The 25,276-nt window shown below is 42.3% G+C and overlaps 3 protein-coding genes across 5 annotated transcripts; 1 reads left to right on the top strand and 2 right to left on the bottom strand.

Moving 5' to 3' along the window:
* Positions 1-244: 244 nt before the first annotated feature.
* Positions 245-2,699, bottom strand: LOC120694919. Of its 2 annotated transcripts, none has more exons than XM_039978243.1 (6): positions 2,550-2,699; positions 2,361-2,421; positions 942-998; positions 796-843; positions 634-693; positions 245-555 (listed from the first exon to the last, which is right to left on the bottom strand). In XM_039978243.1, the coding sequence occupies exons 2-6, from the start codon at positions 2,409-2,411 to the stop codon at positions 502-504; spliced, it is 270 nt and encodes an 89-aa protein (XP_039834177.1). In that variant the 5' UTR covers positions 2,412-2,421; positions 2,550-2,699; the 3' UTR covers positions 245-501. The 2 variants fall into 2 exon arrangements, with proteins under 2 accessions (XP_039834177.1, XP_039834176.1); XM_039978242.1 differs by having other exon boundaries at positions 2,533-2,691.
* Positions 2,700-3,828: 1,129 nt separating this feature from the next.
* On the top strand, positions 3,829-14,045 carry LOC120694918 (serine/threonine-protein kinase TIO-like). Of its 2 annotated transcripts, XR_005683703.1 has the most exons (23): positions 3,831-4,140; positions 4,253-4,327; positions 4,404-4,496; positions 4,599-4,673; positions 4,777-4,869; positions 5,456-5,519; positions 6,004-6,088; positions 6,311-6,383; positions 6,486-6,554; positions 6,647-6,724; positions 7,406-7,508; positions 7,600-7,737; positions 8,019-8,157; positions 8,579-8,747; positions 8,964-9,062; positions 9,151-9,663; positions 10,821-11,966; positions 12,036-12,269; positions 12,376-12,519; positions 12,605-12,685; positions 12,788-12,976; positions 13,161-13,563; positions 13,649-14,010. XR_005683703.1 is itself a non-coding variant. In XM_039978241.1 (22 exons), exons 1-22 carry the CDS (start codon positions 4,051-4,053, stop codon positions 13,404-13,406), a joined length of 3,996 nt encoding a protein of 1,331 aa, XP_039834175.1. In that variant the 5' UTR covers positions 3,829-4,050; the 3' UTR covers positions 13,407-14,045. The 2 variants fall into 2 exon arrangements, 1 of the variants encoding a protein (XP_039834175.1); XM_039978241.1 differs by having other exon boundaries at positions 3,829-4,140; positions 13,161-14,045.
* A 564-nt stretch (positions 14,046-14,609) lies between these two features.
* Positions 14,610-24,595, bottom strand: LOC120694916 (lon protease homolog, mitochondrial). The gene is made up of 20 exons (XM_039978240.1): positions 24,137-24,595; positions 23,588-23,653; positions 23,281-23,472; positions 23,120-23,185; positions 22,997-23,038; positions 22,657-22,779; positions 22,087-22,185; positions 21,347-21,412; positions 21,180-21,266; positions 20,981-21,020; positions 20,699-20,870; positions 20,495-20,619; positions 19,485-19,615; positions 19,283-19,387; positions 19,016-19,129; positions 18,320-18,487; positions 17,872-17,973; positions 16,496-16,762; positions 15,330-15,845; positions 14,610-15,115 (listed from the first exon to the last, which is right to left on the bottom strand). The coding sequence occupies exons 1-20, from the start codon at positions 24,440-24,442 to the stop codon at positions 14,927-14,929; spliced, it is 2,976 nt and encodes a 991-aa protein (XP_039834174.1). The 5' UTR covers positions 24,443-24,595; the 3' UTR covers positions 14,610-14,926.
* Between the last annotated feature and the right edge of the window lie 681 nt (positions 24,596-25,276).

Below are 25,276 nucleotides of genomic sequence, written 5' to 3'. Positions count from 1 at the left end.
CAGGAGGAATGCAAAATTCTCAGCCCGCCCAGTATGCTTCTGGGCCTTTACATACACACATCCCCAATTGGAACGGAACAGGAATATCATATATAATTTCCATCATCATTCTCTTGTTTGCTGAATGATGATGAATATACATACCACTACCAATGTGTGTGTGTGTGATATATATATATATATATATATATATATATATATATATATATATATATATATATATATATATATATATATATATATATACCAGATGTCTAGTAGTCTACCACACGAGCTCAACGTCGATACATACACCAATGCAAGTGCTGTGCTGCCAACACGCCACCAGATGCATGCATGCATGCATGCAGGTTTTCTTTCGTCCCCCTAATCAATTCAGTCAACTAAGTAGGAGTAACTAATCAATAATTAATCCACCTCTCTTCTGATGATGCATGCATGCTCTTCACCACCCCCTGCATGCATGTGCTGTGCATCATCACACAAGCTAAGGATCGAGGTTCAGCTGGTCGCGCAGGTCGGCTTGCGAGGGGGAAGCTGCTGATGGGGCGTCCTCTGCACGCAAATCCATTCAATTCAATTCGCTTGCTTTCATCACAATGCAATGCAATACAACGTAGAGATGAAATTCACCTTTAACTTTGGCTTCAAGGATTCGATAGCAGCCCCTGCGCCGCTGCTGTTTGCAGCTTGCTGAAGCAAAGCATCACCAAGCAAAAGGTTTCAGAAACTTGCCCAGCCACAGATGCATGCCCTTTATATTATACTTCTGGATGAACGAAAAGGATTGGATACCTTGCCAAGGACCCAGTCCGCAGAATCAAAATAGGCGCGCTCCTCATCCTGCACAAGAAAACCACCACACAAATAATATCAGATGTTGTTGTAAACAAATTCCATGCATCCTTTAATTTCTGGGAGGGATTATATATGTACGGTACCTTTGAGATCAGAGGCTTCTTAGGTGCCATTCCTCCGTACTTCTTCTCAACGAAAGCCTGCGACGTCGACGATAAAAGGGAAAAAAAATCAGGATCACAGTTCCTACCCGTACACAGGCAGGTTCATGATATCTGCACTCGATCAAAACCCACCTTTTTCCAGATACCAGTCATTGTTGCCAAAGAAATAGTGCAAGCATGCTAGTAATAAATGATGGCCAGGCCGCCCCTTTAACCAAGCTGTCTGTCCCTTTAACGTTTCTGAAATGATTGAGGTTCGCACGGCAAATCGGCAATGCAGTGCTTGTGCATTGGTCCATGCCGATGGGGCCCCAAAGGTCCGAAGATTCCATTCCAAGTTTGTCTCATTGGTGAAAAAGAGGCAGGTATTACTCTGGTCTATCATCCACGAAATGCACGCGCATGGGTTTTCTTCATCCTTTTTTTTTTTGTTTTCAGTGGATGTCAGGTTCATCGATTTTTTACGTCGCTATGTCTAGTACTCTAGTTAGCATTCAGCAATTAGCAGAGAGGGCCCTCCCTTGTGGAACAACAGTCAGCTCTGAATCTTGCTGGCAACATATTGTACTGTGATTTTCGAGCAAAACCAAGCATCTGTTTTCTTAATATGATTTTTCAATAAGATTTTCTACATTCCAAAATATACGAGATGCTAAACACAACAGCGTTGCAACTCTACGTTCCTTCTATAAAATTCTTTTTATTGTGTACTGAAACTGAATAATAATTGAATCTGATAGCAGCAGCAGTGCGTGGGATGTTCAGATATCTGTCTTTGACGAACTACATTGCATTACGCTTCCTATAATTATTGCATGACACTTTGAACATTTGCAGAGAACACCTTGACATGGTGGAAGTCATCAGTTAGAGCTTGATTATCCCTAAACCTAATGTGATTTTTTTTTATTTTGACTTACTCCCTCACCGCAATGGAACTGAAATTCAGACACATTGAAGCAGCGGGAAAAAAAAGGGGGGGGGGGACGGCTGATTTCAGCAACTGCACATTCTAGGCCCTGTTTGGTTGCGCGATGTAAAAATTTTGAAAAAGCATCTTTCTATATTTGAAGTACTAAACATAGACTAATCGCAAAAATAATTACAGAACTCGTCTGTAAATCGCGAGACGAATCTAATGAGTCTAATTAATCCATCATTAGATGTTGTTTACTGTAGCATTACTGTAGCAATTTAGCATCTGATTACAGCCTAATTAGGTTCATTAGATTCGTCTCGCCATTTACAGATAGCAGTCGCAATGTATTTTTTATTTTGTCTAGATTTAAGTCTCCATGCAAGTGCCGGAAAAAAATTTTGGAATTTTGATTTTTGTAACTGAACACGGGCCTATTCAGAGAAATCGTGGCAGACTGACAGAGTAAGTAGTAGGGGTACCTCTTCTCCCATGGCCGCCGACGCCGATGAGTTGGCGTTGCAGTCCGCCATCTCGATCTTCCTGCTCCACAACAAGAGCAGGTAAACAACAAGAAGGTCCACCAATGAAAAACGCATGTGTAGAGAAAAGGAAACGAGGATTGGATTTAGGTAGGAGTAGGTGAGGGAGAACCTTGGCAAGGCACCTACTGTGTGGAATGGAAGGAAACGAAACGCAGAGGGAGACAAACAGACAGATGGGAATTGTGGTTTGGGTTGATGGCGTGCGATGAGATGCGATGGAGTTGAGCATATTTATAGACAGAAGAAGCAGGGCGACAGAGGAGCTAGGAGAGATGAGATGGCCTCCGACTCCGACTACTACTGGTAGACAGAGGAGCATATTGTTTTGTGGTATATATTCTTTCAAAACATACTAATAAATGATGAATGCCCAATAGGGGAGCCTATTTAGTGCTACTATTATTTACTCCTACTACTCACTTCCCAATTTTGTTACTCTTCATTTATGTAGGAGTATATATCATGGCAAATTGATTAGCTGTGCTGCTATTATTACCCCCCCCCCCCCCCCCAAAAAATGGGCATATTAGGATTTTCTGAAAGGGTCAGATTTTGTAAGTCTGAACTGAAGTCATTATATTCCTGCCTGGATGTACGTATAATCCTGTGTGGTGTGATCACACACAGCAGCACCTTGTTGATTGTCTTGGATTCCGGTGTCTGGCTGGGTTTAAAGATCCTCCCGTCTGACTCGGCCTCCTCTCTCTTTCTCTCTCACCTTTTGTTTTCCTTGGCTGCCAATGCATGGCTTCAGATAGATGTTCCTCCCTATCGTGTGCTGGTTGCGTGGAAACCTTCGCAAGCAACTTTTACAAGCAGCAGCTAGCCTCTCTTACCAACCAACTTATCTTGATTCTTCTGTGCCTTTGCATGCGTGGTTGGTTGGTTGGTTAGCGTGACACGAGCTCAGGAGGGATCCAATTGGAACTAGAGTTGTTCGGAGATCAGACCATTCAAACCGGTCGGTCTCGTTCTTTACAAATTTTCAGCCTGTTCGGTTGATGCGGCTGGGGCTGAGGCTGGCGCTGGCGCTAGACTCGCTGGAAATATTGAGTCTGCGGATGGGGCAGCAACTCCAGCCCAGCAGTTCTCGCCCAGCCGAACAGGGCCTTTGGTTGTGGTTCCAAATTATATAAATGGCAAGCAGGATACTGTAGCTAGGAATAGGATGATGACGTGGACGCAAAGCCAAGCCAACCAAGGGATTGTACATGGGCCGGTTTCTCCGTCTCTCTCGAATGGATTCAAATCAAAATAAAAAAAATCATTCCGTTATAAGGCGGGCCCAATAGAAGGGACGGATGGGCCAAGAGCCCAAGACCAAAAGCACCCAGCAATTCATTCGAAATCCGCCCAGCGATAGCGAGCGCCCATTTTTCTTCTTTCAATTTCAAAAAGAAGAAAGACAGCGAGCGCCCATTCCCAAATCAAATCAACTCAAATCGTCCGGGATCCCCTCCTCCTCCTCCATCGCCGGTTGCCGGTTGCCGCCGCCGCCGCCGCCCTCCATCACTCCACACCGAGGAGCGACCAGATCCCCTCCTCAATCGTCCAGATCCCCTCCTCCTCCTCCTCCTCCTCCTCTCTCTGCTCCTCGTGTCTGCTTCCACACCTAGGGTTTTGCGAGATGGGGATAGAGGATTACCATGTCATCGACCTCGTCGGGGAGGGCTCCTTTGGCAAGGTTTACAAGGGCAGGCGCAAGTACACTCGCCAGGTCAGACCACCACCCTCCCTTCCCTGGATTTTATGTTATGGATTCTCATTCTCTGCCTTTATAATTGATTGACGATACCCTTTGTTTTCTTCTGTTTTGAGTTTCGGTCCAGACGGTTGCCATGAAGTTCATTCTTAAGCATGGCAAGACCGACAAGGATATACACAACCTTAGGCAGGAGATTGAGGTAACTACAGCCGTTTTTTTTTCTTATCTCACTGTACCATCTCACCTTTTGCTGTCATCCACAACTTCGTATGTAGATCCTAAGGAAACTCAAACACGAGAACATAATCGAAATGATCGATGCTTTCGAAACCCCTCAGGAGTTTTGCGTTGTCACAGAGTTTGCTCAGGTACGCAACAACTCGGTTTGGTTACTCGCTCTGTGCTTTCTCATCTCCGATCGGTTCCAGTATATTCAGGTCCGCTAACTTCACTGAAAATGCTTGTATCAGGGAGAACTGTTTGAAGTGCTTGAGGACGATAAATGCCTTCCAGAGGAACAAGTTCAGGCGATTGCTAAGCAGCTGGTACATATGCGCTTCACTCTTATTTCTGTCTTCTTTGCTTATGCACCATAGCAACCCAGACTTGTTTTGGTTGCCTTCATGGTTTCGACACATCTCATTTCAGGTAAAAGCATTGTACTACTTGCATTCCAATCGTATTATTCACCGGGATATGAAACCTCAGAACATCCTTATTGGCAAAGGATCTGTTGTAAAGGTAATTTCTGATCCATGTAGGCATGCATAATTTGACAATGACTGATCATCCTTTTCGAATTCGCTCAAGTTCTTATTAGATTGTCAACATAAGTTTTCTTCACTGTACAGTAGATGCTTCGAATTATGCATCTCCAAGGTGCTGTTCTCGCTAATCTATTGTCAAATTCTCAATTATTTGCTACATCTATGCAGCTGTATACATATACAGTGCACACAATCCTATGGCTCCGTTTGTTTTAGCTTCTGGCTGATTTTGAAGGCACGATTTTGGGAGATCCAAAAGTCAGATGACTCCTAGAATCGAGAATCCAGCTGATTATGGATTCTCGATTCTTGTAGTCATCTGACTTTTGGATTTCTCAAAATCATACCTTCAAAATCGGCCATAAGCTGAAACAAAAAGGGCCCATATTTCATGGTTCAATGCAGTTTATCAATCCATCTGGTGTGTTTCAGTTTCCTGTTAAGTTTCTTACAGTACAATGTTGACTAAATCATGTTACTCGAATGAGCTTTCATCCCAGTGGCCATCACCTTGCCTTTGCCTTGAACATTCAGTTCAATAACTTTCTTGCCTTTTACAGCTTTGCGACTTCGGCTTCGCTCGTGCCATGTCAGCTAATACTGTTGTATTACGCTCCATAAAAGGTATTTATTTTTCATCTTCTCATGCTAGCTGATATTCTTGATTTTTTTTTTCTGTCTTGCTCTTGCAGTCTGTTTGGTATGTTTCATTTCATAATCAACTACAGATCTCTGGATCTTGCAAGTCCCTCTAGCCATCTGCCTTGGCTGATATATTAACATTTTGATTTCGTAAACAAAATGTAATGGCTGTACTGTCATCTTTGTCATCTCACTTATAGCTGTACTATTTCAGTACATAGCTCATTTATAAATCCCAACTGCTCTGCCTGTCTTTCCTTCAAATTTTCGAGTTCACTGGATTAAGTTGATCCCAAACTCATACTTTCCAAAACACACTGGCTGCTCTGTAGTCTGTACACTCTAATTTATCGTATGAGGTCTCTTTTGAATGGAGCTGGTTCTTTTATAGCTTATATTTATGCTATATTGTCATAAGTTCCTTTTATCAACCTTTCATTTCACTAGGCTTGCTTTTCCTCTGCAGGGACCCCTTTATATATGGCTCCAGAACTTGTGAGAGAACAGCCATATAACCACACAGCTGATTTGTGGTCCCTTGGGGTTATCTTGTATGCACATCCACATTTTTCTTATTTAGACCTTGTTAACTCTGTAATCTTCTCTTGCTAGTACATTCTTAATTTCAAAGTATTGTCCTTCATTTTGTATCACTTGTGGCCTTAATATATCGCTGGCCTTCGGTACACATTTCAGCCAGGAGCCATCTGCATGCTTTGTGTTTGATAGTCTATCTACTCTCATCAAGTTAAATTTACTACTTGGTTGACCAGGTATGAACTGTTTGTTGGACAGCCCCCTTTTTATACAAATTCAGTCTACGCACTTATTCGGCACATCGTCAAGGTTACCACTTACCATGCTTATTTAGTTATTTATTCAATTATTTTTATTTGTGATCTTTTGCTATTCTCAAAACTGATTTATATACTTTCTTTAATGCAACAGGATCCTGTTAAATATCCAGATAACATGAGTGCACACTTTAAGAGCTTCCTGAAGGGTCTACTAAACAAGGTCATAGATGTCATATTTCCCCAGATCACATCCAATGAGTTCATCCATTCCTCTTATTTTCTAATGCTGTGTGACTGTGTATGATGGAATAGATGCCTCAAAGTAGATTAACCTGGCCAGCATTACTAGAGCACCCATTTGTCAAAGATGATTCAATGGCATCAGCAGCTGTAAGTATCTTCAGTTATATGGTAAGAGCATCTCCAAGAGTGCCCAAAATAGAGACCTAAAAACTAGTTTTGGGAATGAGAAAGAAAAAACCTGCTCGAACAGAGACCTAAACCAAAACTCACGGTGAATCTCTGAAATTGAACCGATGCTGCAAGCTTTTTCATAACCCCCCCCCCCCACCCCCCACTGCCTGTCTGCCCCTGTTTTCCATCCGTGTACAGTCTGTCCATAGCCCATTGGCTGCAGGGCGTAGCAGCAGCGATCTACCTGCGAGGCTTTGACGTTGGTGGTAGATGCAAAGAGAAGAAGAATCACTGTCTCACGGACCTTTGATAGGTCTCTTAGATATAGCAAGGAAAAATTGCAAGCTTTGATCTTCTAGTCACTAAAAGTCACAAAGCTTATTGTTTCTGCTAGGTGAAACAAGGAAAAATAGGATCATGGCATATTTCAAAAGTTTTGTGAAACAAAAAGGTCTACTGTTGGAGGGAGATGTGTTTTTCGTGCCCCAAATGTTTTAGAAAGGTCCCGATCCTAGATTATTGGGAGTGTAAATATTGGTCACTCTTGGAGATGCTCTAAGATAAATAAAGGAATTCTAGTATTAAGCAAGTTAGTACTCAGAATATCACAAAAATTACATGCTAAAAGTGTATCATTATTTACACATTTTTGCCCAGGATACCCGAACTGCACCTTTTGAAGTTAGAGGATCGGAGGATACTCGGAGAACAGAAGAAATCCAAACATCAAGGAACCAGCCTTCCCCAGCTGACTCACAAAGTAAATAATATTTAAATAGCAAGCCAATATCATTTTGCTTTGGCATTTTTTATTCAAGTGTTATACCTTGAAGTGATCTAATGTTTGGCAGGTACAATTACTGCTACCAATAGGGAAAATGCCTCTGATAAACCAAAATGCAACAGAAAACTAGATGGCCCTATGCAAGCTACCGAGGACCATCATGGTTCATCTACTGGTGCTGTTCCTGAAAGCTGCTCTCCCTCAGGCAAGTTATTATCCAAGCAAATATTTTTTTTCTCAAATGCGAAGGAGAACTGCGTATCATTGCATTAATAAGAGGAAAACATTTATATGACACCACAGACTCACTTCATGCCAGAACAGTAGAACCTGTTACATCCGTACCAGGGTAAAAAACTGAACACCACTACAAACAAATATTCAAATTGTGACATTGAAGTAATATTTGGGGGATAGTGTTTTTGATTAGTACATCATGTTTCATCCCTGGATAGTTAGGTGATCTTTCTAAATACTTCATTGCAGAGTGTACTGCTTTGGATAAACTGGAAAAAGCTTCACAAACAGTAAAAGGTGCAAACAACATTGTTGAAGACAGTGAAGCAATGTCAACCATTGTCAGCCCCATCAAAACTTGGCTGACTAATCCTCCAAGTTCGTCCAGGTAGATTTATAGCTTTTCCATTCCTCACAAACTGATCAAGTGATCAGGCATTCTTTTCTCCTGAAAATGTGAAGAAAGAATATGGTTAACCCAAATTGAGGTGGTTGCGATACACATAGTTTCTCAAGAATGGTGTTTATCCTTTATTATGTAGGTAACGGCATAGTAGTCAAGGGTACTAGAGTCATTTTCTAGTCTAGAGTTTCCTTCGTTGACACTTTTCATGAGTGCACTCTATTAATTTTACATCAGTTCAGTGGTAATTTCTCATCTGTAAAGTATTTATGTTGTCTGATTGCATGACATAAGATGGAATATTTGGATGCGGACATTGTATAACATTTACTCAGCAGAAGTCTTCCTCCTGGTTTCATCATGCCAAGTCTCTAATTTCAGTGGATGCTTTGTTCAACTCTTACAGGGAACTGAACATTGATGGAGCAAATCAGTCACTAAGAATTATTAAAAATTTAATTGATGCTGGGTCATGTCAATCTTATGCAGTGAAGATTGACATCTGTATGCTTCTTGAGTTTACAAATCTCATTATCAGAACGAAGCTTTCAGATGCCTATGGCCTTGTAACAAAGGTACTTTCAGAAGTCAGAAAATTGGTTTTTGTTCCCTATAAAATATTGAAACACCCCAATAAAGTAGTAATCAAATGAAAGCAACTTCTTTTGACATACTATATCACACAAATATGTTATGAAATTCTCAGTTTTGAAAAGAGAGTAATTCTTACTTTACTAGGGATGTCTTTGATGGTATAACTTGCAATATATAACCAAGTTTTTTGCTGGTAGTGCCTGCCAATTGCACGAAAACTACTGGATACAAATGATGAAGTTATCTTAAGCTCTTATGACAGATACTGGTCCTCCCTGTATGAGCTTTATTCTCAGGTAACACTTTGCTACCCCACTTCAGGCTTTATCGTCAGCTATGCTTTCCCCCTCTTTATCTTTGATTATGAGATTTTTTTATATGCAGATCCTGAACTCTACAGTGGACCCATCTGGAAGAATTTCTCGTGAGTCAACTGCCTGCCTTGCTCTGATGTTGTCTCGGGTTATCTCTGGGTTGAAAGCAAGTATGTCATCTGAAGGCACAAAGGCTGTTGATGAAAGTCTCCTTAAGATTATTGATCACGCAAGGAGGTCACAGTTGCTGGAGCTCTTATGTGAATGTCTGATAACCTCGGGTTCAGACATAATATCAGGTTCTACGAACATGGTACCTGCTGCTTGTGAGGCATGCAAGGCTATTTGGTATCTAGCTCATGCTGTTGACATGTCCATTAGTGCACACCATTTTTCATTTCCTTTAGCTACCGCATGGCGACAAATTCACTATACGCAAGAGCAAGGTTCAATGGCAGATTCAGACTCTACCAATCTGATAAACATATTTGTCAAATCATTTCTGGCCTCACGACCAATGCAGGTTGCAGTTTACCACTGCTTGCATAATGGTCTAGAATCAGCTATTCATGCTTGTCTTCAGGTAACTTTCAGATGCTGGTTGACTATGAATCTATACGTTTTCTCAACACCTTTCTTCTCCATGGTGGTGCATATTTTTTGTAGGCCTTGTGAAAATTTAAGATAAAATAGAAGTGTGCATTTATTTTAAAGAAATCCATTCATCACGCTGCATTTGGCACAAATGCATTTGGCATGGTTGATTGAGCATCCTTTTGCACCAAGAACTGTTAGGAGCAGTGTTCCACAAGGCGCTATTCCGCGCTTGCCTAGGCGTTCTTATGCGCTAGGTGGTGGGGTACCGTCGGGCCTAGGGAGTAGGGGGTAGGTAGTACCCTAGGCCGCGCCCATGCTTTGGCAGTGAAAGGCGGATGGGATGGGACGTCAGGCGGCAGCGCCGGAGGCTGGGACGAGTTTGCCCGCGGTGGCGGCGGAGTTCGGAGGCGGGGATGGCTGGCGGCAGAGGAGGAGGAGGAGGCTGGGATGTCAGCCCGCGGTGGCAGCAGAGGCGGAAAGTAAGGTGGGGCTATTGAGACTCTGGCTTGGGCTGCTTCGAAAGTCCTTCTATCCAACTTTAAGCCCACTGGTCCCCTGTTTTTTCTTTACTTTTGAGGTATATATATGTGAATGGCACCCCTAGATTACAACCTTGAAAAGCCTAAGCTCTAGATGGTGGGTCACCGCCTAGAGAGCGCCTAGCGCCTTTTCTAACCTTGGTTCATTGAGAATCTTTATTATCTTATACATTCATACTGTAAGTTGTTACTTCCCAGTTGGATATGTAATAAATTATGGAATCAACAGTTGATCCGATTAGATTTCATGAGGGGTAGCATTGGCACAGGTAACTTGCTGAAGTAACTCCTTGGAGTTGAAATCTTGGTCTGGGGTCAATATTGTGATAGCCTCAACCTAGTATTATAACTTATAAAGCATGCCACTTATAGTTAGTTGCATTGTCAGCAGCAACATTATGAAAAATCCCATTTCAGAATTTCTTTGGACAGATTAATTGGTGACCGAACAAATTACTAACATTGAACATTTCACACTCTTCAGTTTGCATGCCACATTACTGCAATTCGTTTTCCACTGCCATAAATTTGGAATTATAGTGTTTTTTCTTAGTGATTTTACATCTACTGTATTGATTCTTAATGCATCTAAATTGCTTTTCAGCTTATCTCAAGGGCCTGTCTGCAGAATGTTTCTTTCTGTGCCATCATTTGTCGTCCATGGAATTTACCATCTGATGTTGATGCAGTAGAATATGGTGGAGATGGAACAATTGTGTCTGACACGTTTTCGTTATTGTCACTGTGTGAATCATATTTTAATAAGGAATCTAAGCAGAATAGCAATCAGAAATGCAAGCTATCCAACCCTCATGCTTTGGTAGTGCACTGCTGCCTTGCATTAGCAGCAATAGCTGCATGTCTCAAGTCAGAGGGGGGGTTTTCAGCATCAGTTATCCTAACAAGCTCCCAGAAAAAACAGCGGTCCCGGCTCTCAGTTCTTGCACAGCTCTCATCAGTTGATGATACAGTCAAGAGTTGCCTGCAGCCACACTGTGCATCTGCAATGCTCGCGCTTTCGTCACTTGTTTCGCTTGAAAACAGAGGTCAGACCAGATCTTCTCTTTGTGAAACTGCCCTTGCTTTGTTTCCTCGTATGGCAACACTGCACACGCTGCTGAAGCTGTGGCTATCTGATGGAAGTGAAGCACTTTGTCGATATAATGCTGGCCTTCTAAATCTTTTCGGACTCCGTGATGGAAGTATTGGGATGTTAGAGACGAGATTGAAATGGGGTGGGCCATTGGCCATTGAACAAGCTTGCTCAGTTGGCATCCCACAGATCCTAATCCGCTTGCTTACAGATGGTTTCTCAAAAGAGACATCTGACAGGAAAGGTGGTTCAACGAACCGCAGTGGGTTGTCTCCTCTGGGAGTTGTCTGGACTCTCTCTGCTTTATCTCAATGCCTTCCTGGTGGAGTTTTCCGTGAAGTTCTGTATAGAAGGGAGCAGTTAAAGCTCTTAACTGAGCTGTTGTCTGATATACACCTCAAGGCATTGGCAGCCTGGACGGGTCTTGGTGGTGGGAAGAGGGGAGTTCGAGAGCTGATAAACGCAGTTGTTGATATCTTGGCATTTCCATTTGTTGCAGTGCAGAGTTCTCCAAACATGCCATCAGCATCTGCATCCATCAATAGTGGCTTCCTGCTTAACGTTGCATCGCCTGGTGGACGAATCGGTACCGAGAACAAGGAAATGCTCAAAACTATTGAGCAAAACATGCCTCAGTACATTCAAGTTCTGCTGGAGGTCTGATTAGTTGGCTCTACTTTTTCCTGTTTATCAGTGAACAATTCCATGATTTGCTCTCTTCTTCAGGTTGGTATTCCCGGATGTATGCTTCGCTCTCTTGACTATGTTGACATGGAAGATCTAGCTAGGCCCTTGGCCATTGTAGCCAAAATGGCAGGCTACCGACCACTTGCTTTGCAGCTTCTTAAAGAAGGGCTTCTAGATCCTAGTAGAGTAGCAGGATTACTCGAGGGTCCTGTTGCAAAGGAGACTCTGCTTGATTTCCTTATGATTGTTTCTGACCTTGCTCGGATGTCAAAGGTTTGTCATTTCTTGGCATCTCTGCAATTTTCTTGGATGTCTAGGAAAGATGTTATACTGCGATGATGAATTGGATTTACAAACTAATATATGATGATTGTGCCAGGATTTTTATGCACCCATTGATAAAGCTGGACTTGTTGGATTTCTGAAGAACTACTTGTCTAATGACGATCCTGATATAAGAGCAAAAGCTTGCAGTGCCATTGGCAACATGTGTCGCCACAGCTCCTACTTTTATAGTCCACTTGTAAGGAAGTATAAATATATTTTTATGTTTTTGCAGACTGAAATCGTATGCCAGTGGTATTAACTTTGCTGTTGTCTGGCAACAGGCAGCAAATAAGGTGATCCAGCTTGTGGTTGACAGATGTTCTGATCCTGACAAACGCACACGGAAGTTTGCATGTTTTGCTGTAAGTTTGTTAAAATGCCTATAAAAGAGTTTAACTTATTTATCCAGTTTCAAGAGGAGAGCCAGACTGACTGAGCTACTTGTTTAATTCTTGCCATGTCAGGTTGGCAATGCTGCTTATCATAATGACATGCTGTATGAAGAACTAAGGCGGTCCATACCTCAGCTCACTACGTTACTTCTTGGTCCTGAGGAGGATAAAACCAAAGGCAATGCTGCAGGCGCGCTCAGTAATCTAGTGAGGAACTCTGACATACTTTGTGAAGACATTGTCTCCCAAGGCGCAATTCAGGTTTGTCAAGTCTTACCTATTGCTCACTTTCATGTTCAATAAAACTCTGTATCGAGTGGCTTCTAATCCAACTCTGGTTCAATAAAACTGTCGAATGAAAAATGGATGGACGGCCATAAGCCAATGGAAGAACTTGGTCAAGTCTTTGTTACATAACCCATAACCGAACTTATTTGTTTTGCAGGCACTGCTGAAGATGGTTGGCAGTTACTCTACGGTTGCCCTGAGCCCCAGTAGGCGTGACGCTCTTACTGAATCGCCACTAAGAATCGTGCTCTTTGCCCTGCGCAAGATGTGCGACCACGCCATCTGCAGGAACTTCCTCCGATCTTCAGAGCTCCTCCCAGTCATTGTTCACCTACGGCAGTCACCCGATCCAACAATTTCCGAGTATGCTTCTGCCATCGCGAGCAGGGCATGCCAGGCCTGACGGTTCATGTGTTGTACGAGACAGGGCATGATCATGCCACAGCGTCCCGAATCTACAGTCCATTTATAGTTGTTGGAGTCGTAATGCTGTCAGTATATGGTCTTACAGATCAAGCAAGCTACCAGATTGTGCATAAGACATTTTCCAACCTAGTCAGGTCAAGTCCTTGATTCACTGTTTGTTGTATATTAAGGCTTGTTGGACTGTCCGCATCTTGCTGACTCGAGCTAACCATCGATCAGTCCAGAACAGTGACAAATTCCCGTCGCCCAGGTGCACCACGATGGAGATCGGATCGGGTGAGGTTGCTTTTTGCAAGTGCTGCACCGGAAGCTGCTGCTGTCTTTTCTTTCTTTTCTTTTTTTTTGAAGGAAAGAAGCTTCTGCTGTCACTGCGTGTTTGCTGTTTTTTTTTTCTTTTTGATAGGCACTGCGTGGTTGCTGTTGCCATCTTCTTCATTAGCACTAGCAAAAGCAACATGAGCGTTAAGTACAGTAGGCTGGCTGGTGACTGGTGTTGATTTAGTGAGAAAAACACTACTGCTGATTGTCAGCAGAAAGTGTGACGGGTAGATGAGGAGAGAAGTTGAACTCAAGCCAAGCACGAAAACCTATGTACCTGCGGTGTCGGCAGATTGGAGAATGTTGATCGAAATGAGTTCCATGTTTCCAACAGGACACCAATTTACATTAAAGAATATTAATAGTGAATGCAAACTAAATGTTGGAAGAGATACAAATTCAAATAAAATATTCACTCGGCAAGCTATATCTAACCCGTGTGGTGTGATATGTAAAGGTACAGGTTACATTTTTGCAATGCGAATACACACAAATTTAGTGCTTCTTTGGAACCAGTTATTCACAACACACCCTACGCAAGGTTAGGATGTCCGATGTCTGGCATCCCAAGTCCCACCGGGATTGAAGTCTATGGCGTGAAGCAGGCAAGCGATCCAGCCAGTCACTTTGCCTTGTTTGACAGCCAGGATATCCCTCGAATCTGATCATCCATGGTTGGATAGATAGATTGATACGAGCAGTTGGCTTTGTGCTCCGACTGCCACAACGCGCAATTTCATGCCTCCATCTCTGGCACAACAAAACGACCTGTGCGAACAAAAGGACTTGACGAATAGTTTATTTCTCGAGAAAAAAAACTAGCAGTTTACAGAGCTGTTACCGTATCAAAGGAATGACACCAGAAATAAATTAAAATAAATAAATAAATAAACAACAACTCAGATAGGAATGCAAGTTCCTCGTGCATCCCTGGTGCTTTTGGATTGCACAAGTGGGGTATATTGGTTTACACTGCTTTCTTTTCTTTATTCGTAATACCACCTGGTTGAACTACCTCACTACAACCACCTAGCCAAAATTTCTTAAATTGAATGCCTTACGGGGCAAAAATAACATTGTCATCATGTCAATCAACTCCACTCCTCATCTTGGTTACAATGGTCTGCCTTCTGACGTCTTTGGTATTTAGCCCATCCCCAGGTCCTTGATCTTCATATGCTAGCTTGTTTCTGTCCCGGAGTCACTCTGGAAAGCTAAATCATATATTTCACTGTATGTGTCGACAAAATGAACTTCGAGACCTTCCTTCACATTAGAAGCAAGTTCGTCAAAGTCCCTTTTATTAGCTGACGGAAATATGAGTGTCTTGATTGCACTTCTCCTGGCAGCAATGGTCTTCTCTTTTACCTGACAGACATTTTTCTGTAAATAAGTGATATTTCCTTGTTTCATATACAGAGGACATTGGCTGGCTGGTTATACAACAACATAGCCTTTTTTCCCAAGCAAGTTGGGGTAGGCTAGAGATGAAACCCGAAAGAAATAAGTTCAAGGTTCAGGCACATTGATAGGGAAAAAAATGTAAAGCCAAGCTTGAGTAGGGAATACAGAGAAAACATACCCCACCGATTGGGAGGATTCTCCCAGTTAATGTGACTTCACCCGTCATTGCAAGGTCCTTCCTGACAGGATTTCCCATGGCTAAGGACAGCATTGATGTTATCATGGTGCATCCAGCACTAGGGCCATCCTTAGGGGTGGCCCCTGCAGGAACATGCAAGTGCAGCTTTGAGTTTGCAAAAAATTGATTATCCGGCTCTTTCTCCAGTAATATAGCCCTGCCAACTGTTTGGGCAATCTGAGCACTCTCTTTCATAACATCTCCAAGCTGCCCTGTGAGCACAAGGGCACCTTTCCCTTCCCCTTCCTCCACTCTTGTTGTTTCAATGTACAAAGTAGAACCGCCCATAGCAGTCCAAGCTAAACCCATGACCACTCCAACAGGAGTCTGTTCATATATACGCTCAGCCTGGAACACAGGCTTCCCAACAAAATCACCAAGGTTTGATGAATCAACCACAACCTTCTCAATTGCCTTGTCTCCTGCACCTTCTTTTGCTCCATCTGTGTCCTTGTCCTACAGAATACATGGATCAGTAACTTTCTTACAAGGTGACGCATAACATTGTAGTATGATATTGTTTCACGCTCTCCTGAGTCCAGAGCAATATAGATTATCTTATAGGTAAGTTAAGTGAGCTTGGGAAAATCACATTCATGGTTTTCAGAGCAAAGCAATGCATACACCCGTCTTCTCCCTCCCCAAGCTCCGAGCCATGGCGGTGGCCGGATCCTCCCTCCCTCTCCTCTCCTCTCCTCCCCTTCCTCTTCGCCTTCCCTCCTTCCATGCCAGCTCCTCGCGGCTCCGTCCGCGGATCTGCGGCGGCCAGCCCTCCACCCCCTTGTCCTCCCTCCTCCCGCGGCCCTTCCATGGCAGCGGCCCGATCCGGGCGCCACGGGCTCCGAGGTCCGTGCGGGCGGGCGGCTCGGAGGAGCAGGGCGCAACAGGTCGGCGTGGCGCAAGCGCAACGTTGCAGGGAAAGGAGCGAATGTCAAATCCATGCCCCGCGTCGGGCTTCCTCTCTCCGGGGACACGTGTCGCTCGGGGAACGCCCAGTTGCTCCCAGCCCACCCTCTCCACGGTGTATAGGAGTAAGAGTATTAACAGGGAACATAGCAGTACCAAGATAAGCATCAATATTTTGTTTGAAGAAAACATAGAACTACCTCAGATACACTGTCTGTTTTGGGTGCTTCAGTTGTATGCACTTCATGAACTACTGCTTCATTTGCTAAATTTACTTCATTAGCTTCCTCAGAGGCACGATTTATAATATTATTGGTGACAGAAGCATCTTCCATGGCAGAATCCTTCAAAATCTCATCTTTTGCTGCAGCAACATCACCACTACTAGTTTCCTCATTTGCTGTGACACTGAGAGCCTCCTGGTCTGGCTCATTTGATACCCCTTGACGAACAAGCTGCAGAGCTATCTGCAAAAGTAAAAAGTTTGTAAGGTATCTAAAAGGTCAGAGTATGACCATATTGGCGAGCAAAGAATATGGGTGTGTGCATCGACTCTAAAACTAGCAGTAACCTTTCATACAAATAACTTGAGATTGCATAACCATTACCAAAAATTAGCCAATGTCATCTCCCCAAAAAAAAACAGCCTTACATTTTTTTGTCAGGGGGAATATGCAATACATTTCTCCACAACAATATTTTCAAATCGTCTAGTCGAGTAGTCGGACCTAGTCGCCATGGGACCGATCAGACGACTAGTCGCGATTAGTCGTCGATCAGGCCGATTAGTCGAGCCTAGTCAGTCCTAGTCGTCTGTATAGTCGTCCTAAGTGTCCCATGACCAATATGATATATATGCTATATATTACTTAATATAAAGCAAGCATGAAGGCAACAATGATGGTCGATTTTTCACTTACTCGTGAGATATGATTTGTGAACTGTCCAGAACTCTGTATCCCTATCCCATAGTCCGTATCCAGAACTCTGGAGCAGGCGGATGGCTCGTGGTCTGGAGCTAGGAGCTGCTCTGTCTCTCATCTATATACCAAAAACCTAATGGGCCACCTCACCAGCCCACCACCGGCCGAGGCCCGTAACTCAAACAGCCCACAAAATAACCCTAAGTCTGATCGTTTTCTAACCTGATCGGTGCGACTAATCGCGACTAGTCGGCGATTAGTCGGACGACTAGAAAACTAGTCGCTCAGACCTACTCGGTGTCCCTTATCGAGGTCCCCGGACCGATAAGCCCGACTAATCGCGACTAATCGTGGATTAGTCGGACGACTAGATAACATTGCTCCACAATTCTAGTGTACCGAGGAATGCGGACAGAAAATAATGTTTAAGTGCATCAAAACTCAAGATGATGTCACAACTTTTGTTTTAAATTTACCATTGCTAGCAAATACTAATGCACAACAGTAGTAGCGAACACACTGGAAAATGCTACCAGATAATTCAAACAAGACAGGATTGTAGCTCTCCTTTTTGTAGAGCACTTAACCTTTCATTTCTTGATGTAAGGTAAAAATAACTGTCAGATAAGTATGTGGAACTTTAAGTCGTGCACCTTACGGTAAATTTTCTCAATCTGCTTTTGAAGGTTCCGCACCCCAGCTTCTCGGCAATAATTTTCAATAAGAGCAAGAAGAGCAGCATCTGTAACTTCAACCTGTACATGTTTGTGACTGAACCGTTAATTCAATATATTGATAATAAAGCAGAACCAGAATTAAAGAGTTTATTGGGACGCTTCACATATGGCTGATGAAACTATGTCATATAGGTTAGGTGATGCAAGCATATGGATATTATACAAACATCAAGTTTATAACATGTTGGCATTGTTTTTCCTAATCGAGTTTACAACAAAATTTCCCTTCCTTTTATGTTGTTTGGTTTGTTATTTACGAAAGTAATTCCAAAGTTCCTTTTAGAAACGAATGTTCTATAAATTAATGATTCTTTCTCATGCATATAATATTAAATGACAGGAATATTATAAGAGGGGTGGATACCTGTTCAGGCTTAATGCCACAAGCCTCTCTTGTATTCTTCTCTAGATAGTCCCGAGCAATATGCATCTTCTCATCAGTTATATATCCAGCTATTGCAATGATCTCCATCCTATCCAGCAATGGATTTGGTATCATCTCTATAACGTTTGCTGTGCAAACGAACAGAACCTAATTTTCATAAACAAAATTATAGAAGATGAGAAGAACATTACAAACAGAAAGTAGCATAAAGAAATAGTCAAGCGTAACTGAACACACTCCAAAAATAGCAATAATAGAAGATTGGAAATACAGCATAGTGTGAAAGCCAGGCATTCAAACTGAATCGAAGACCATCCTACTGTTACAAATCTCATTATATAGAATGGAACATAATACTAAGAATGTAGATTTGTTGATCACAACTTACTGTAGTACACTAGCACGTAGCACCATTGATGTGAATGATGTGATAGCACAATAACCAATAATGTGCATACCTAACGATTGTAACAAGCACCAAAAGAATGCAAGATTACGAGATGACGATGGCAACTATCAATCTGTTAATACTAAGCTTTGTAGTATATGCTTCGAGATAAAAATGTCACAGCAATTATTTTTTTTAAAATAACATGGAAAAAAGGTTAAATTGTGAAGCCACCCCACACAGATACAGTCAAACAGGCAAAATTCACGAGGGAACAAGGAACTAACCTTAGATAGGTCAATAGGAACATCGAGGTAGTGATCTAAGAAATTAACATTCTGCTCAGGGTCGAGAAGTTCCAACAATGCACTAGCTGGATCACCAGAATGCCCCCTCCCAAGCTGACAGCCAGACAAGTAACCAATTAGAATTCATGAAGCATGCACTCAATTGTCACATCGGCCAACAAAATAACTGTGGAAAGTGCATCCTGTGTCAAAGTATATCACAGGCCATGATGCAAGTATAAGACCATAAACAGTAGTTAGGAGTACCTTGTCAATCTCATCTATCAACACTAGAGGATTTGCTGTCCCGACTGATTTAAGACATTGCACCATCTTCCCTGGCATTGCACCAACATACGTTCGTCGATGGCCCTAAGATTGTTGACAAGTTACTTATACAACCACTGGATTTGTAGGAGATATAACAAATGCATATGTACAAGAAATATCAGGAATATTTGATGTATACCTTGATTTCTGCCACATCAGCCAAACCTCCAACAGAAAACCTATAGAACTGACGGTTTAGTGCACGTGCAATTGAACGACCAATACTGGTTTTACCAACTCCAGGAGGCCCAGAAAGACATATGATCTTGCCTGTTGTAAAAGAGGAACAGAGTTATAGCTAGAATAACTACAGATGGGCAGTGAGGAACAAGAAATCAAATTTAGCGAGCATAGTGTGTTACTGTTACAGCCCAGATGACCATGGGCCGCCTAGCCCAGCCCTAGTCTATGCAGCAAGAGGGAGGGGAGGAGGGGACCCAAGGGCCTCACACGTCTACAGTAATTAATTAGATTAAGAATTATCCCAAAAGGTCTATTTGTTAGGCAAGTATCTTGATAAGTTGGAAAGTAGAGGATCGTGTTTATAAGATCCCATCAATAGTTTATGTTGAGAGCCAAGTCGAACATCCTCTATAAAACCCCTTCCCTCCTGTACCCTTTATGGTTCAGGCAAGATAGAAGGGAAATCCCTCACTCTCTCTCCCCCTCCCTCCCTCCCCAGTCCCCACCATAGCCTGGGGCTGCACAGTTCTAGACTCCAGAGTAAAGTAGATTAACAAGTATGCCAATAAATCTAAGCCAAGTCAACATGTGACTACTTCCTCCATCCCAAAATGTAAGGGACTTTAGTTTTGTCCTAAGTGAAGCTTCTCTAACTTTGATCAAGTTTATAGGGAAAATATATATTAAAATCTACAATTCCAAATAAATGCACTATCAAGACATATTTCATGGTGGATGTAGATGCAATTTTTCTAGAAATTTGGTCAAAGGTAGACAAGCACATAACAGTTATGTGAATGATTACCCAAAAAAACAGTTATGTGAATGAAACAGAATTATGAAAACTCCACCATTTTTTTCATTGAGACACAGTTGAGGATGCATTAATGCAAACGGAACAATACTTAAACTTCTCTACAAGCTCAATACACAGATAAATCAGAAAATGGTGAGTATGTATCAAACCTTGTGAAGTCCCTCTTAACTTCCCGACTGCTATGAATTCCAGTATTCTCTCTTTAACATCACTCAAACCATAATGGTCCTCATCGAGAATTTTCTGAGCATGGTGGACATCGAAGTTTTCATCACTGCAACAGAACGATAAACACTAATGAGGCACAGGCATATGCAAGATTTCTCCTGAAGGAAAGGTAGATAAATACAAACCTATAATTTCCCCATGGCAATACTGTCAGCCAGTCCAAATAATTACGAGTTACGTTGAACTCACTAGAACTGGCTTCCAAAAGCTGCAGCTTGGTAAGCTCTTCTTCAATGACTTGAAGAACATGAGGAGGACACTTGTCCTTCTTTGATTCTATACGTTCTCTAAATTTTGCTGCAACGCATAAACAATAAGTCAATTTGAATGGTCCATGGCATTTGTGTAGCTATATGGATGATAAAAGCATAGTCAAAGCTCATAAGTATCATAGTCCGGAAACAAACCAGACAATGCTGTTTTGTCATCAGTCTCTAAACCCAGCTCCTGTATACATGACATAAGCAGAGTAAGGTGTTATTGGCCATCAGGCTTTTCATTAAAAAAAAACAGCATGGGCAGATTCTACTACAGTATTAATTTTGACCATCACAATGTAAGGAGCATAGGTAGCCGGATAGGAGCAGCAGAAAATAATGTAGGTACCTTCTTGATCGCCTTAAGTTGCTCGTTCAATAAGTAACGTCGCTGATCTCCACTAATCTTTTCTTCAATTGCTTTTGCTATGGATTGCTGAAACAGAAGCATATTAAATATCAATAAGATTAGACAAAACATGATAGCAAAGACTGGAGGACAACAAAATGAATTACCTGCAACTTACTAATCTCCATTTCCTTTTTTACTAACTCCAGAGTCAACTTCAAACGCTTATATACCTGTTCCAGATACGTAAAAGATGGATCAGAGAACCACCCAAAAAAAATGGATAAAGCAGATAATCAAATTCCAGCAACAGATGAGTAATTCCAAACTCTTGTGTATACTTAAGAAACTATAATGCATTCAGAAAGGATGTCATCTTCTGGTGTTACACCCAATGTTTCTTGTGTGGTTTTGGCCATTATAGAGGAGCTGTACCAGTGGTCCTTTGCCGGGGCTCGAGGAGTGTCACACCCCCTCGCCCAGGACCTTCATGCGGTCTAGGTGTTCTTTTTGGTAAGGTCCCACCCCTATGTCTATCTGTAATAGTCTATAGGCGTCCGTTGTAAGGGCACAATACAGGCCCATAACTGTATCACCTGGGGTTTCTACCCCTCCCTTTTCTTCTTAATATATTGATGCACAGTTCTCCTGCGCGTTCGAGAAAAAAGGATGTGATCTTCCAAGACAATGTAGATGACTGCCGTATTCCCAAATTCATTTTCTGCAACACTTCTCATGCTCTTTAGGTTGGTTTGGAACACAATAATCTTCTGCCAAATTTTATGACAATGTTGAATTGATATTTCCAAAGTTTATGACAAGTGATTTAGGAAGGCCGATGGCCCTGGGTGGACAAAACACACAAGGAAACATTTAAAAAGAGTGGAGTTTAAGCAAAATTTCTTACATCTAATTCCTCGAGCACCTCCTGGCAAAGCAACTTGTTGGCACCAGAGATAGCAGCACCAAAATCTGCTAACCTTGGGTAGTTGAAATCACCAATGTGCTGAAACAGAGAAATGGAGTTCAAAATTTACGGCTGTTATTAACACAAAATCCAATGGCATCCTCCAAAACAGAAATGCATATCGTCAAGGAAATTAAATTAACATATTGGTTGTATGATCGAGGATTTCTGTGGAAACTCTAAATGGACAGGTCGCTGGTTCTATTTTATTGGCAATTTGGAATTACTGGTAGGGTACATGTAACAGGCAGGCAAGAAAATCTACCTCTAACAGTCATATTCCAGTGACTTCAGCCTGGTACTTTAATACCCTGTCTATGATCCATTATCAGAAACAAAATAGTGTGGTTATATTACGCACGCAGCCTAATACTGGATCATTCTACAGTGCACCAAAACAAAGCACCAATTGCATGCAACAAGTTTGAAAAGTCATCTCATGTTGCAACACTTCCAACTTTCAAGCAAATGGTAAAAAAAATGCATACAAGGAAAAAAAAGTTGTAAGACCTGTGTGTAGGTTTGCACGTGATCCTTCCAAAGGGAACTTGTCCTTAGAACCTCCCGTAAAGTTGATATAACTTCGAATGAAGTAGCTTTTATAACATCATCATCCTTGTTGTAGGGCTTTTCCTGAAAAGCACAACTTAAATAAGACATTGCAAAATATATTCCAAACAAAACATGGAAATCCTACGCTGGGTTGGTTAGAGAGAGGAAAAAAAGACCTACATTGGGCTCATGGAGAAATCATGTTTAAATAAAATGTGGTAATTTACCACAAATAGCAGTATAGCACACAGTAGTATGAAATACTGAAGCAAGCATGAGCACAGGTGAACAGAAGTACCTTTAGATGATCAACTTTAACTGTTAGCGGATCCTCTTCAACCTACAATTTTTGGCATATTGGTGAAAACAAAATAACTTATACCCACATGAGTTGAATGGCATGCAATCTGAAGTATCTCACCATCTCCGTTATCCGTAAACGCCTGTGACCAAGTAGCACTACCTGATCCCCTTGAATGCTTGTAATCTACCAAAAAAAAGAAACTAATTACAGACCACATTTTTACAAGACTAGGGAAACATAATTCTTTGATGGGGGTATTTTAAAAATAGTCAAATTACCTGAGCAAGCGTCCCAACTTCATGAAGACGCTTAAGCAAATCTTCCCCTTTCAGATCATCAATGCTTTTCTCTGAATCTGAACCAGTCACAATATTAGGGTCAGTGCCTTCTTCATCTTTCACAAGAAAGGCACCAGCATAAGAAGCAGATCTTTTGCGATTTTCTATTAGGGCTTGCAAGAGCTTTTGGTCCTGAGGTATTTTCAAAGAAGAGGAAGACAACAAATCATTTTCAAGGGAAATGATGAAGCAATGCATTAAGAAAGACATGAAATTCATTTCACAAACTCCAGGTAGAGAAACATACCTTTACATAGATTGGCATGTAAAATCCAGGAAAGAGTGGTCGATGTGGAAGAGGTAATGCTACAACCTATTTGAACAAATGAGCATGACAGCGATAGAGGGTTATAACTGGTGGAATCACATCATTAGATCTCAACACGCATCAACTGTTCGCTTAAAAGATTTTTGTACTACCACTTTGAAGTTCAATATCGAGCTAAGAGGAAGTCATGAATATATTCACAATTCATCATTCCATCATGAAACACAAGACTAGAAAATACATGGAACGAAGACTAGGCCTGTTAGGCTCAGACCAAAGGAGCTCCGGTATTTATCCGGGTGCATTCAAGCTGTATCATAAATTTTAGCACAAAATTATAATCCGAAGTTTCTGCATGTCAAATTGAGTAACGGACCTGATATCGAATCAAGCACACTACTGAAGCTGCACCGAAATGCAATCTAGTAATAGCGTACTACTGATTCCACATTTGCAACAATTCCAGGCGAATGGCTGGTGCAAGCAACTAAGCAAGTGGACTCTAATCCAGACAAGCAGGGCGCGTACCGAGAGGCAGTCCTCGATCTGAGGGTTGGTGGGCACGATGGCGGAGGACGCCTTGCCGTCCGCCTCCCCCTCCGCAACGGTTCCATCCTCGGCCTTCGCCTCCGCCTCCGCCGCCGCCGCTTCGGTGTCGCTCGAGTTGGAGCAGAATCGCGCCCTCCTCCCCAGAAGCACCGAGCTGCGGCCGCCCCTCAGCGTCCCCAGAACCCTGAGCAGCGGGGACCTGAGCTCCGCCGCCGCCGCCACGGCCGGTGCGGCGGCGAACCGCGCCGGGAAGATGGCGGAGGCAGCCGCCGCCGCGCGCAGCATGTTGATGCGGGAGGTTTGGCAGCGTGATTCTAGGGTTTTCCGATGGGCAGCAGCAATGAGAAGTTTCGGATTATTTTGGTTTGGGGAGGAAGAAAGGGAGGAGAGCGAGGGAACGAACGAAGCTACCAAACCCTTCCAAAACCCTCGATTTTTTATTAATCTTGTTCTTGCTGCTGCTAGAAGCTAACCGAGAATAATGTCCTCAAGCCAGGCAGGGCATTCAACTTTATGGATTTAACAATAGAAAAAGCGTTCAAAATATAATGCACGTATAGCCATTCACCTTCTTAATTTATATAAATTACATGAAAATGAAAGTTCCATAAAAGATTATACTCTTTTACAATGATTTCGAAATCACGTGAAAACATAAGTTTGATGCGCTCCAGGCAATCATGTAATTAGAGCTTTGAATTAGGTTTTGTATTTAAATGGTCGATGAAATATTGACGAATTCTCTCCCTCGTGTTTCTCCTAATCATATCTTAAATTTCATTTAGTTATAGATATGTGAGGTGGATTATTGTTGACGATGGGTGAGTACCACGAGCAGAGATTCGTAGAACCCTCATTTAGAGATTCGGCCACAGGTGTAACCAGTGGCGGAGGACGAAATCAAATTGACATATGGCGAAATCCAATATATTTCTCTAGGCTCAGATAAGAAATCAAGGAGTGCAAATAGTTGCAGTCATGGGCCTTGGCACCATCACAGGTGAAGAGCACAGGTATTCCTGGAGGAATCAAGGTATGGCGAGCGTCATACCTCACCATATCGGGTCCTCCACCACTAGGTGTATCACGCACTAGGATTTAATCCGTGGATGTGTTCAA

This window comes from Panicum virgatum, chromosome 2K, assembly GCF_016808335.1.
Source record: "Panicum virgatum strain AP13 chromosome 2K, P.virgatum_v5, whole genome shotgun sequence".
Lineage (NCBI taxonomy): Eukaryota > Viridiplantae > Streptophyta > Magnoliopsida > Poales > Poaceae > Panicum > Panicum virgatum.
This window is presented reverse-complemented; position numbering and strand designations above follow the sequence as displayed.

Bases quoted from the DNA above. Each gene is read 5' to 3' on its own strand.
- LOC120694918 (XM_039978241.1), top strand. From the start codon at position 4,051: ATGGGGATAGAGGATTACCATGTCATCGACCTCGTCGGGGAGGGCTCC. The intron at 4,497-4,598 runs GTACGCAACAAC...TGCTTGTATCAG, and splicing joins TTGTCACAGAGTTTGCTCAG to GGAGAACTGTTTGAAGTGCT. The intron at 12,520-12,604 runs GTAAGGAAGTAT...GTCTGGCAACAG, and splicing joins CCTACTTTTATAGTCCACTT to GCAGCAAATAAGGTGATCCA.
- LOC120694916 (XM_039978240.1), bottom strand. From the start codon at position 24,442: ATGCTGCGCGCGGCGGCGGCTGCCTCCGCCATCTTCCCGGCGCGGTTC. The intron at 23,654-24,136 runs GTACGCGCCCTG...TTGTTCAAATAG, and splicing joins AGATCGAGGACTGCCTCTCG to GTTGTAGCATTACCTCTTCC. The intron at 19,130-19,282 runs GTACTCCTAACT...TCTGGCTGTCAG, and splicing joins TGATAGATGAGATTGACAAG to CTTGGGAGGGGGCATTCTGG.
- LOC120694919 (XM_039978243.1), bottom strand. From the start codon at position 2,411: ATGGCGGACTGCAACGCCAACTCATCGGCGTCGGCGGCCATGGGAGAA. The intron at 999-2,360 runs GTACCCCTACTA...TCGACGTCGCAG, and splicing joins CGGCGGCCATGGGAGAAGAG to GCTTTCGTTGAGAAGAAGTA. The intron at 556-633 runs GTGAATTTCATC...ATTTGCGTGCAG, and splicing joins CCTTGAAGCCAAAGTTAAAG to AGGACGCCCCATCAGCAGCT.